Source organism: Mangifera indica, chromosome 2 (assembly GCF_011075055.1).
Source record: "Mangifera indica cultivar Alphonso chromosome 2, CATAS_Mindica_2.1, whole genome shotgun sequence".
Classification (NCBI taxonomy): Eukaryota; Viridiplantae; Streptophyta; class Magnoliopsida; order Sapindales; family Anacardiaceae; genus Mangifera; species Mangifera indica.
In genome coordinates this window covers 19,757,318-19,771,368 of record NC_058138.1, presented here as the reverse complement: position 1 = coordinate 19,771,368, position 14,051 = coordinate 19,757,318, and the positions used below count along the sequence as shown (strand labels likewise).

Genomic DNA, 14,051 nt, shown 5'->3' with positions numbered 1-14,051 from the left:
TTTAATTAAAATTAGAGGTAAAATCATTATTTTTACAATAATATTAAATATATATACATAATTTATTACTTTTTTCTCTCTAAATTTTAAAAACTAATAATTTCACTTCTAGTTAAAGTTTTATAGTTTTAAAAAATGACAATTTTCCCCTCAAAACATTTCCTTTTCTTTCTGATGTCATCTCCAGCCACTGACAACTTCAACGAAACTCTCTAACCCATATCTAGCCACCAACTTGGTTTGGATTTGTCTAATCCGAACAAATTTAGACTAAGGTGGTGATAAAAAATGGATTAGGGAGTTTCGTGGAGGTCGTCAGTGGTCAAAGATATCATCAAAGAGGAGTGGAAAGAGAACCCGAGCTCGAGCTCGAACTATATTATTATTAAATCGAGCCGAGCTTGAGTTCGGTTCGACTCGAATTTAACCCTTAATTTAACCAATGATTTTGAATTTAAATGAATTGATTTATGATTATATTGACAACAGTTATATTTATATAGTGGTTGATCAATAGTCTTTAATCGCTAGTATCCTAATCGTGACATTTGGAATTGTTGTGTTTAAATAACTATCCTTGTGTTACATATGTAATCACTTCTCACCAACACATGGAAACAATAAATTATGGGTGCATATTTCAATGTGAATACATTTAAATAAGGTAGACCAATGACTATGCACACCTCTTTATTTGCTCTGTATACCGTTCGGAAGAATTCTAGCTTTCTTTCATTTCTCCTTTCCCCGTTTGCACTGTACCACATGGTGTTCGTGGCCACACAACAAGCATCCAGTATAAATTTCCCACCAGGCCAAATAGCCAATAGATCTTCTTTCTTGGGCTCCCCAGCTGTAATTTCACTTCTTTTACATTATTCTTTTTCCAAATGGAATCCGTTGGTGCACTCCGAATTCTCAAGGACAAGACCATTTTGGTCACTGGTGCCACTGGCTTTCTGGCAAAGAGTAGTAAGTTTTCACTCTCTCTCTCTCTCTCTGTCTATTTATGATTTCTTGTTAAAATTACAGCAATTGCTGTCACGTTTTTGCAGTTTTTGTAGAGAAGATATTGAGGATTCAACCAAATGTGAAAAAGCTTTATCTTCTGGTCAGAGCAGAAGATACACAATCTGCTATGAAACGTGTGCAAAATGAGGTTTATATGTTAATGAGTAATATTAATCTTACAAAATTTATATACAAAATGATGTGATACACCATAATTTGTTCAGTAAAAGTATAAAATTAACAAATTTTATGAAGAACGGCATTTTTGTCTGACTCAGTTAAACTTTGGGAGGTATTATCTTGTATTTAGTACCTAATTTCTGTGGATATATCTGAAAATTACCTTTTAATATTGCAAAACAATTAATTTATACATGTAGATTGTAGAGAAGGATTTGTTTAGGGTTGTAAGGGAAACTTGCGGTGCCAATCTGGAGCCCTTTATATCAGAAAAGGTGGCTTCTGTAGCTGGTGATGTTTCTTTACTAAATCTGGGAATAAAAGATTCTGAAGTAATGGAAAAGATGCTGACAGAAATAGATCTAGTAATCAATTTCGCTGCAACAACAAACTTTGATGAAAGGTGCATGTGTATATATATATAGGCTAGGACTACTTTATTAATTAAATCTTATTCTCCCTTTTCTCTTCCCTTAAAATAATTACATGACATTATAATAAAATTCTTTTGATTTAAATTTCTGATCTTTTGTAGATATGATGTTGCGTTAAACACCAACACAATGGGAGCCCTGCATGTTTTGAATTTTGCCAAGAAATGTGTCAACATAACCATGCTTCTCCATGTATCAACTGGTAAACATTATTTTCTACTAGTTTTAGTCATGAATTCATTATCATTTTTTTGAAAATCATCTTCCTTTTTTATGTTCTTATTCTGTACCCTCCACGAATGACTGCTTTTGTTTCTGTCGTTCTTCAGCTTATGTGTGCGGTGAAAGATCAGGAATTATCCCAGAAAATCCCTTTTACAGTGGTGAAACTCTCAGAAGAACATGTGAATTGGTAATCAACGCAGAAAAAAAATTGATAGAAAAACAATTAAATCAACTTCGTGCAGAAAATGCCACTGAAAAAGAAGCTATCTCAACCATGCAGGATTTAGGCATCAGAAGGTTTGACCTTGAATAAATAAGTTCTAGTTTTCTCCTAGTTCTAAAATACAAATAATGAAACAAATAACAATACAAAGAATCTATTTCATTAAATAGAAGTTAACAAGAAAACACACATGCATCGGATAAACCCATTAATAAATCCATTATTATTACAAAAAACTTTTAAGGATCTTTCAACAATCCTTTCAAGTTTTATCTGAAGTTAAATTCAACTGAAGAGTTAACTAAAATTAATTACCTTTTTATTAGGGCAAGATTGTATGGATGGCCAAACACATATGCGTTTACAAAGGCAATGGGAGAGATGTTATTAGGAAACTTTAGAGATGATCTTCCTCTTGTCATCACTCGCCCCACCATGGTAACCAGTACCTATTCAGAACCATTTCCAGGTTGGATTGAAGGCGTGAGGTATAACTAGGACATATGAAAATATACTGCTTCATTGTAATCTATTAATTAAATGATAAAACTATATACAAAATTTTATGTTCAAACAACGATATATCAATTATCTAATCATATAAAGATACGTCATTATATATATACAAAAATTTTGTGTATAACATTACTCTTAATTCAATTATGTTTAACGTGTAATATTTTTGGTGGGTAACAGAACAATTGATGGCCCAATTCTTTGTTATGTTAAAGGGAAACTAAAATTCTTCTACGGGAATCCTGATACCATTCTCGATTTGGTGAGTTGAACTCTTTCTTATAAATAAAAATTCATTTATTAATTGCATGTCAGCATGTGCAAGCAAGCTTTAAATTCATTCATCATGCAGATTCCAGCGGACATGGTGGTAAATCAAATGATCGTAGCGATGATGGCAAACGACAAACACCCTTCTCAAATTATATATCAAGTTGGGTCATCTATGAGAAACCCCATAAATATTTCAAATCTTCGAGAATTTGGCCTCCAATATTTTACTAAACATCCACTGATTAACAAATATGGGAAGCCGGTTACAGCTCGCAAGTTCAAAATATTGAAAACAACAGATAGTTTCCGCATAAACATGGCCATTAGATATGTGCTGCCACTGAAGGTTTGCTTTAAATATATGTTCCAAATTTTGTGTCAACTTTTTAATTTGACTGATTGCAAGGCCTTCTCTTTTATTTAACACCTTAAACCGTCCCTTTATATTCTATCTCCCATAACTGATTCTTGTGATTTATATTTCGTATTTTTATTTGAAGGTACTGAAATTGGTGAATTCAATTTTTTGCCAAAAGTACCAAGGAAATATGTACTGATTCTGATCGAAAAATCAAATTCGTTATGCGATTGGTGAAACTTTACAAACCCTTCTTGTTCTTTGGAGGCATTTATGTATATATATAACGGCTGTTTATTTTTTCTACTTCTATTGATTTGGTATAAGAAACTCAAAAGAAAAGAAAGAAAATGGGCCATTTGCTTGTTATCTGTACAGCTTTGATGACACAAATTCGGAGAAGTTGAGAATGGCTATGAAAGAGAGCGGGAAGGAAGTTGATGCATTTAACTTTGATCCGAAAGACATTGACTGGGAAGACTACATCATCAATATTCATATCCCTGGACTTCTAAGATATGTACTCAAGAGATAAGGACGGGATAGAACTATTTATGCTGTAATATTTATGTTTTTATAATATATTGTGCCTTTCCCCTTTTTAAGTAGCTCTTCTGTGCTTTCGATCTTCCCAATTCGAATCAAATAACAAAAAAGATTTTAATATAGCACCGCAATAACCAAAATAATAGTCAAAATACGTTTATGTATTCAAGGTTGTGAACTTTTTAAAGTCACACCGATGTTGGGTGCATATTCTAAATTTCGTTGTACAAGAGGGATTACTAGAGATTAAAGACTCTACTGCCAGAGAATGAAATGTGCCAGGTTAAATACATAAAAGCCTCTGCAAAACAAAAATTAGAATTTGCCAACATGCCGACAAAGAACATATTCTTAGAGCAAAAATGCTTGTTTTTGACGTTTGCAGGTGTTGGAATTCAACTTATAAGATGTTGAGTTTGGCCTTGCTTATATGAAAGCATATAACCGCTTGTAATTTTCACTAAGTCTTTTTATTTTTCTTCTTTTCTTTCATATATAGCGTTGATTGACAAAACTTCCACATGATAACCAGACTTCTTCGGTAACAAATAAGGTGATTAACATCATGTCTTTTTTAATAACTTAACCCTTACAGTGATCTTTTCTCTAAATATTAACATGATGAGTGTATTCTTTTAATTGAAAGAACCTTTATATTAGAAATTCAAGCTATCTGTGTAAACTTGATGAAGCTTCCACATGGTAATCATAATTTTTCTTTGCTTATTAGGTGATTCTGTGGACTTTGATCAATTCGAAGATTTTAAGAAAGGGTTTTGAAGCACGTCGTACGAAACCTTTATGCAAGCTTATCTTCTTTTTGCTGCCTCATTAATGGTTCATTTAACAAATATCTCACTTAATGTGTTTTCATGCTGTTGCCTTCGAAGCTCTTTTCTGTAATTAACTACGAACATGTTGTTACCTTTCAAAGCATATTATCTAGGAATGTCAAATATTGTGAGGTTTCTATTTATCTAAGAATGCCAAAATAGCGTGATGTTGATCTTCAAGGCAAACTTAAACATTGTGGTAGCAAATGTAGGTGACTCTTGCAGTGAGTTATAAATTCCTTCTCATGAACCATGTGATTCTAGAATAGGGAATGCGGTCCACTTTTATGAAGTTGATTTTATATTACTTTTTGATGATGATTTTCTGCATATTTAAACCCTGGTAATGTAATGTTTAACATACAACCATATCAAAAGGAGAGTTGTCTTCAGACTGTATTAATTACATAGTTCTTTGTAATTTGTGATTATCTCATATAAAACTCAGTTGATGATTACATAGAGATTTCATAAATCTTTGAAGTCAATAAAACTACAATTTCTTTTGTTAATATTTCGCCCGAGACTCTCCTCTCAAGGGGAAAGAAAGGGAAATAATTAACAATGGCTTATTATAAAGACACATAGTTAGAAAAAGCTAATTAAATTTGAGGGTACAAAACTGCCTAGGTATTGTAAATTGTTCTTCAACTCGAGCTTGATGGCCGACAAGAGTGAAACATGGCCTGCTTCATAAAGGGCATATGTTGAAATATATGCATTTATTGGATGAAAATCATGAGTTATGCATGTGGCTGTCAATATCTATATCAATTTATGTGTGCTTATAATAAAATTATAACAACATAAGTGAAATAAACATGTTTGTTCTTCTCGTTGGGTGCGATCCCATTCATTCTCTTTCTCTCAAGAAAGTGCAAGTTTCTTCTTCCAATTTATTAGCTTAATTAATACATAGAAAAGGGCAAGAAGTTGATAATTTGATTGAGAATGACTCTTTCCTGCCTGAACTTTGCCGAAACATCATTTAAATTTGAAAAGTTCAATTTTTGGCAAAAATGTTGTTTTACCTCAAAACTCTAAAAAGACATTCCTCTCAATTTTCTCACCGCAAACTCTATTTTCCCTCTGCCCACCATAAATTTTCCTCCCTTTCTCGTCCAAGAAACCTCCATTTTCTCTCATTTTCTTTCAAAACAATTACCCCAATTATACTCCCAAAATTACACAAACTCATAACATAATAGAGTGGGCAGCAACCAGTGCTCCAAACATCATCCCATCAGCAATAAACAAGAGTACTGATAATACAAACTCTGTCAACTTTCACATTTTAAGTTTTAGATATCAATCTTGGTGTTGTAGTGATGTATAGCAATTAATGAATGGTTAGCCAATCAATTTGAGAGAGTGTCGGAGAGATGATGGAAGAAGAAACAGAGACATCGCCTGAAGAGCAGAAGAGCTATCGGGGCAGTTGACTGGGCTGGAGAGAGAGTGTTGAATAAGAAATGGTTGTGCGTTTGGGGTTGTGTGTACATGCTTGGGGTTGGAGAGAATGCTGGAGAAGGATGGCAGCATGCTTGGGGCTGGAGAGAGTTCTAGAGAAGAGACGGCAACGTTGGTGTGGTGTACTGAATGTGTTTAGCGATGTCTGTGTGGTTGACTAAACGTGCTTGGGGATGGAGAGACAGTGTTAGTAAAGAGATGGCGGTGCTTACGTGGTTGACAGAATGTGTTCGGGCCTGGTGAGCGTCGGAAAGTTGTGCACATGAGCAAAAAAAAAGTAAAAAATTTTAGGGGCAAACTTTTATTTGGCTTAGTATATTTTTGATTTTTTCGCCCATTTTAGAAAAAAAAATTAATAAATTTAATGTACGGGTGAACAAAAATAGAGTTTTCATGTTTAAAAATAAATTATTATATTTTGAGTTTAGTTCAAATAAAAAATAATGATTTGACCTTCTCTAAATTATTACATATATTGAGAGAATGTTAGAAAATAAAAAATCGCATTTTTAATAAAAGCAATATAAGCTCAAGTGAGAAATCAAAAAAGTTATCATCTATCTTAAAAGAATCTGAGTTTTCCTTCTTTTTCGTGAATCTATGCACATAATAAAGAAGGTTGAAGATTAAAGATGGGCACATGAAATAAAAATAATATAAATTCCAATGAAAAATAGTGATTTGGCCTTCTCTAAGTCATTACATATTTTGAAAGATTCATGAATCTTCTTTTTTTTTCGCAAACCTACACATATGATAGAGAATATTGAAAACAAAAAAGTCTCATATCAAATAAAAACAATATAAACTCAAGTGAAAAATAGTGATTTGGCATTTTCTAAGTCATTACATATCTTGAAAGAATCATAAGTTTTCTTTTTTTCTTGTGAACCTACACATATAATCGAGAAAGTTGGAGATAAAAGAGTTATATATCAAATAAAAGTAATATAACCGAGTTGGATATAAAGGTGGTAAATTAGACTTTAATATAAATTAATTAATTTTATGTAATATAAATTTTAATCTTCATACTTATAGATCTAATATTTTTTTTTTTGACGAGAGATAATGGTTGGGTAATAGTCATTTTAAGTGCATTTCTCATTCATTCCCCATCCACCTTCAGCACTTACAACACGTGATCAACTCAATTCACCACAACTATGTACGATCGAGGTAGGACCATGGCCACTTGAAAACACTCGTTCAAATTATGCATTAATTAGTGAATTTTAATTCCTGCAACGGTGTGTATGCGGCAGCAAGCACTGAGTTTTAGAGAGATGAAAATGGTCCATATTATTAAAAATTATAGCCATGAACGCGAATCAACCACATCTCTTCTTACTGAATATGTGGACTCGAAAGAGTTAAGTTTCCACATGAGAAACATATGCACACCTCTCATTTGTATATATCCATAGTTATCTTCACAGCCTTTGCATCCAAAGCTTTCTTAAGCTTTCCAAGCGTAATATTGCTTACCATGAATTGATTTAATGCACAACATAGAATATATATGTTTCCATCAGTCTTTTGTTAGATTAAATTACACATATTCATACCAAATAATCCATGCCGTCCATCAATCAATCTTTGGACATTACTAAATTTGATCCCAATAAACTCATAAAAAAATTACTAAATTATATATTAATTTGGGTTTTATTAAATTAAAATATGATTAATGTATGCCCATATCCAAGAAATTTCTAAACATTTCCTACTTTATATAAACATTAATTATTTTTATTTATTTTAAGAGAAGAAAACAAGTTTTGTTTTTAAGAAAACCAACATTTTATCATGATCACTATTTAAAGAAAACAATATAGCTCAAATATAATCCAATAGTTTGATTAATGACTAACAATGATAAACCAAAACGATCCATATATTTATAAGTTACAAAGGATGTTCATAATCAAAATTATCGATACCCATATCACATGAATCACTAATTTAGAAGTGTAACAGAAATAACATTCTTAGGTGATCATAAAAAATAGTATATTTTACGATAATTTCTAATTTCTTTCTCCAAAGTTTGCATTAATAGGATTTTTATTAGTGTTTGTATTAATGGATTATTTTGTTATTTTCATCCAATTATCCCACCATCCTGATATTTCATTTGTGCATATTTCCTTTTAATTTTCTTACGGAGTAGTTATGTTGAACGAATGAAAGCTATATAGTCCTTGTTAGTTATTTGTTATTGTCCCATTCACATGATCTAAAGCTTTTATCTATGTGCTGAAGAGTTGTTTCTCTTTTCTCTTACACAATGCATTATTTTCCATAATTTGTCAATTGTACATTTATATACAATTAAAATTTTCTTTAAAATAAAAATTTTTTCCTTCGTTTTTCTTTATGAAAGAGAAAGAACATTCTTCCATTGCATTTTCTTCTTTTACATATGCACTTACGTAATGCTATTCATGAAAAGTATATAATAAATTTTCCTGTGACAAATGACAAGTCATATGAGGGTTGGGTTTGAATTAAGCTGGCTGGGGTTCGAAAGTTGACTCAACTTAATTTAGTTTGGTTTGAATTTATTTACTTTGAATATAAACCGAATTCAAGTTAAGAGGTTTGTTTCATTTTAAAATCGAACCGAACTCAAGCTATAAAGAGTTCAACTCGGTTTGGCTTGAGAGCTGGATAGACGACTTGATTCGATTTAAACTTAGCTCATAGTTCGACTTGAATTATATTAAATAATTGTTAAACGCCATATTTTTGTCAAAAATTCACGAATTCAAACAACAAATTTAAACAACATATTTGAACCATAAATTCAAGTTAAACTTAAACTGAATATGAACTGAACTATTTTCATTTGAACCACCCTTAATATTGACTCGACGAATTCGAACTGAACTCGAAATAAACTGTTTTTCATTCACCCCAAACTCGTGCCAAGAGGTGTTCTGGATCAATTTAATTTGTATCCACCTTTAATGACACTAGCTCAGCTATTTAAAAAGATCATAGATTATAGTATAGTTCTACCTACTCTATATATAACTATATTGCAAAATTATATAATTTAAAGTGTGCTGCGAGGCAGCAGCTCAACAAATTCAATTTTCAATTGATTTTTTAATTATTGGTTCGTGAATCAAATTTAATATTTTGATTGATCATGTGAACTTGTACATACGAAAGAAAAATTTAATTGTAGAGTTAGAAAAAGAGAAAGAACTCAACAAAATTATTTAAAAGGCGAATATCAGTCAAATTTCAAACTATCTGCGCAGGACATATGTACAATGCATGTGATAAACGCCATTGTTACTCTCTCAGTCTAAGTCTCAGTCTCTTTGTTTAACTATTACAGGTAACCCACCTTTAACGGTGGCAGTCAAACCAGGGGCGAATCGCAGAGCCTGATTTGGCTCCAGAACCCGGATTTTGAACCGCCTCACCATAGCTAGAGCTACACTTTTCATCTCCACTAAGGCCATTTCCTTGCCCAAGCAAACCCTAGGCCCAGCCTGAAAAACGGGGTATTTGAACGGGTTTTCTGGCACAAATTTTCCATTTTCCAAGAATCTTTCTGGCTTAAATTCAAGACAATCGGGACCCCAAATCCGCTCCATACGACCCATTGCATAGGGATGATACGTAACCCTACTGCCTTTTCTAACAAATGTACCGTCAGGAAGTATGTCATCGTCTTTAGCGAATTTTGAATCATACTGCACCGGTGGAAACAATCGCATGCTTTCATGTATGGCGGCGTTTAAGTAATGCATATTTCGCATCTGCTCATAGCTGACCGAATCTTGTTTGGGTTCAATGAATCGGTCTGACTCTTCCCTGATCGCTGACTCGACTTCTGGATGTTGAGATAACAAAAGAAAGAAGCTGGTCAAGCCTGAGGCCACCGTGTCACGTCCAGCCAAAAGGAAGCTGACGACAATATCCCGGAGATATCTGTCATCGTTGATGGAACCCATGAATCTTGATAAAAGGTCGTTCTTGCCGGAGAACCCCAATTTGCGGCGTTCATTTATCATTTTCTCGGCAAGTTCATTCACCAATCCTACTGCTTGTTTAAGCTTCCTCTCGGTGCCTAAATTCAACAGCCGCCTCATCTTCCATATAATGGGTGACGAAGACAATCCCCTTTCGGCAGATATCTTCGACGCAAGATCGAAGGCTACTGCAAATTCTGGAAAAGGCATACTAAGCTGGAGACAACCGGGATCTAAACCGAAAGAGAATCGGCAAATACTATCGAAAGAAAATCGACGAAACACGTCTTGCAGATCTAACACCGTTTGTTTATCAGCAACAGAAGATAAGAGAGGAATCAGCCTGGATTGAATCTCAGAAGTCACAAGATCAAAAGCATAGTGTCTTATAGAGACACTACCAAGCTCTAAACTTGCCATTTTTCTTTGAAACCTCCAGGAATCACCATCAACGTTGAAGATGCCACGACCCAGAAGATCACCCAGGATAACAGAGAAAGGTTTCCCTTTAGGATAGTTATCGAACTTGGTTTTGAGGATGTGCTCAACGTTTTCAGGGTTGGCCGTGATGATATTTTCAAGAACATGAATATGTATAGTGCCAGTTAGTGATTTCTCAAGAAGATGGGTGTACCAATCACACAGATTAGCAAAGTCTTTCGACCAGCCGGCGGAGAGAAAACTCCGGCAAGCCTCACACTGACACCAGGGCTTCAGCTTCAGGAATAGAAAGATCAAGAAAGAAAACAAGGAGAATGAGGCAGTGAAAGTGAAGAACATGAAGCAGAAAGTTGCGCAGAAAGACTGCAACCATGAAGACGGATCAAAATCAGAACCCATTTGCTAAAATAAACAAAGAGAAAGAGAGCAAGATGAAGGTAGATAGTAGGTGAGGATTTATGTGGAGGAAATGGAGACTTTTATAGAATGATAATTGTTTGTAACAAACAAATGTAACGGCAGGGTCCAAAAGCCGATGGAGTTGAATTTACCGCTTGCGTCTTCCTTTTGTTTTTCTATTTTTTAATTTCTAAACAGTTGACATCCACCAATTTTAATGCTGCATAAATAACCCGTGCGCAAAATAACTATGGTGGCCCGTTTCTTCCCCGCTTGTAGACGTCATCGTCTTGCCTTCTTTAGTCCTTTCAAATTTTCCGTAACATGTGCTCTTCTCTCTCTTCTCTCTTTCTACCTGTAATGCTTATTGTTATCCGTGTTGTTGACAACTTGATGTCGGCTTTCCAGTCAGATGGCCGAACCACTGCCGTTTCGGCTTTCAACAATATTTGTCCACATATATCTAATTTCTTTTACAGTATAAACTGAAGTTGAGACTTGGACTTATTTATTAAAATGCCTTATATATGTTAATTAATCGGCCAAATTAATCTTTCCCACCCATGATAATTTTTATCATATAAAATGACAAATTTTTATTATTTAAATTTTAAAAAGTTAATTTTTTACCTTCTTATTAATATTAATAATTAGTTTTAACAGTAAAAAAATATTTGTATAATTTTTTTTAAATTATGGGTATTATAAAAGATGTATACCAGAAATTTTTTGCTGTCATCATCAATCTTGTGTTTTTTTTATCACTACAATCCCATATTATCTGTCACCCACCACGAGAACAGAACAGGGGGATGGGATCAATATTTATGACACCGGTAGGGCTGTACAATTTAAGGGAACAAGACCTATAGGAATCATAGCATCTTAAGCTAATTTGCATCCCATCACCATGTGGATCTTCAAGCGCATGAAATCTAATTGCCTTCTTCCTTGACAACCATACTAGTTTCCTCGCTCTGAAACTTTGATAATTAAAAAAGTCCTTAACTTGCAAAGAAATAACAATTATCGAGTCTGGGTAGCGGCTAAAGAAGTTGTCTGAGACGGTGGTCGAAAATGAAAGTTGCAGTGGAAAGAGTGAAGAAGTTAATTTGCTGGCGTCAAAAGTCAAAAAAATGCCCTGATAATCATAGTTTTTTGGTTCTTTATGTATATAGTGAAATGCCACTAGGTGATTGGCCTTCACTTGGATTAGTATGATTTCTTCAAATCATCGGCATGGATGCAAATTGGGCAAATGCAAGTGCTACAATTTGAATTTAGTTCAAATTTAATAAGTTAAAATTAAGAATAGTATAAATTTAGATTAAAATAAAAAATATTTAATTTAAATTTAGTTTGAATTTAAAATTTGACTATATGAGTCAAATTCATAACTCAATGACAAACTAATATAGTTTTATTTGATAATAGATAAAACGATATTATTTTAATAATTACTTGATATAATCTAAAATAAACCGCAAGATAAATTTGAAACTAAATCAAATAATCCCTCCATTCACGGGTTAGACTAAACCAAATTCTCTTTAACTTATATTTGACTTGATTTTAGAAATGAATTGACTTTCTCGATTTGAACTCAGTTCAAATTTAAAATAAACATATTTTAGCCAATTAAACAACACCTAGTCCACTTTCAGAACCGGGTAAGATTGATCAAATCCAAGCCTATAATCATTGCTAGCATGTCAACGGTTGTAACCACTTCACCCTGATGATGATGATAATGATGAGGATGTAAACTATTGTTTTTTAATCACTTTTTACATTATTGTTAGAGTGATTACAAACTAGTTAGGGGGTTTATATTGCAAGATTTCTTAACTGAACTATCGTGTGTTCTGAAAGAGGGTGGATTATGTCATCATCTTGTGCTCATGTTCGTCATTGGCAATGGATAGTGGTCAGCCATACAGTGTTTGATCATCGATAAGATAAGGCCTTGCACAAGTGATCTTCGTTTATCTCATGTCACTTCGAAGTAAAATATCCTATTTAAGAAAATCTAGAGTTAATGGAAGTTTCCCTGCTCAAGAATAGCTTTAGAAAGCTAATTTTAAATGAGGTACACTTAACATACTAATCATTTACGGTAAAACCAAACCATTTTTAATAACTAGATCAGATGAGGGGTGACAAATCAACTTTTTAAACTTTAAAGATGGAAGAGATCATTTCATGAAAGTTTACGTGGGGACTAGTTTGTAAGCCTAAATTATATCTCAAAATTTACTTCCTCAGTAATATGTTATCTCTTGGACACTACCATGGCAATTACCAAATTACCACTTCATCCTCAAAAACACGTAAAATTACACATTATTTAGGATAATTTTTGGGTAAACGTATTATTTGTTGTGACCTGAAGTCCCACATCACTCCCGTGCAGTCTACTGAGCTTGTATATAAACAGGGGCCAGAAGCCCTTAACTCATGAGACGCGTTTTCCCTAGTGGAGAAACAAAACCGTGCGGGCCTGAAGCCCAAAGTGGACAATATCGATTGGGCTGTTTATAACACGTTATCAGCACGATTCGCGATGGGGGGGTGTGTTGTGACCTGAAGTCCCACATCGCTCCCGTGCAGTCTACTGAGCTTGTATATAAACAGGGGCCAGAAGCCCTTAACTCATGAGACGCGTTTTCCCTAGTGGAGAAACAAAACCGTGCAGGCCTGAAGCCCAAAGCGGACAATATCGATTGGGCTGTTTATAACATTATTATAATTATTATTTTAATTTGTATTTCCTCATTTTTCAATAAAATAGTACGTACATTTAAGCAATTGAAAGACTAAAAAACACAAGTACCTAAGAATTATTCGTATAAAGAGCTAGGTGGGCAGGAATTGTTTTTCATGCCGCCATTGACCAACCTGAAACAGTCAGATTCACTGCTCGAGGTCATTCAGGGGAATCTGAATTAAAATTTTATCCTGTAATTTAAAACACATTATTTTTAATTAACTTGCATGCACCGCTTAGAAAAGTAGGATCATTTTGAAAACGACTATCATCCAATAGAACTTTCTTCATTGACTTGTCGGAAAGTTCAGCAAGCCAGCCGTATAAGACACTGATAAAATTAATCAATCAATTTAGCGGCTGCCCCGAATTCAAACGCTCTG

General features: G+C 33.7%; 2 protein-coding genes and 1 pseudogene across 2 annotated transcripts; 2 read left to right on the top strand and 1 right to left on the bottom strand.

The window, feature by feature from the left end:
• Window positions 1–658: 658 nt before the first annotated feature.
• LOC123206494 (probable fatty acyl-CoA reductase 4) lies at window positions 659–2,860 on the top strand. Its single transcript, XM_044623730.1, has 7 exons — window positions 659–969; window positions 1,056–1,159; window positions 1,392–1,594; window positions 1,727–1,827; window positions 1,955–2,147; window positions 2,400–2,561; window positions 2,770–2,860. The coding sequence occupies exons 1-7, from the start codon at window positions 891–893 to the stop codon at window positions 2,858–2,860; spliced, it is 933 nt and encodes a 310-aa protein (XP_044479665.1). The 5' UTR covers window positions 659–890.
• On the top strand, window positions 2,652–3,825 carry LOC123206504 (annotated as a pseudogene).
• Window positions 3,826–9,295: 5,470 nt separating this feature from the next.
• On the bottom strand, window positions 9,296–10,981 carry LOC123206298 (cytochrome P450 94C1). Its single transcript, XM_044623466.1, has one exon. It carries the CDS (start codon window positions 10,899–10,901, stop codon window positions 9,396–9,398), a length of 1,506 nt encoding a protein of 501 aa, XP_044479401.1. The 5' UTR covers window positions 10,902–10,981; the 3' UTR covers window positions 9,296–9,395.
• Window positions 10,982–14,051: the final 3,070 nt, after the last annotated feature.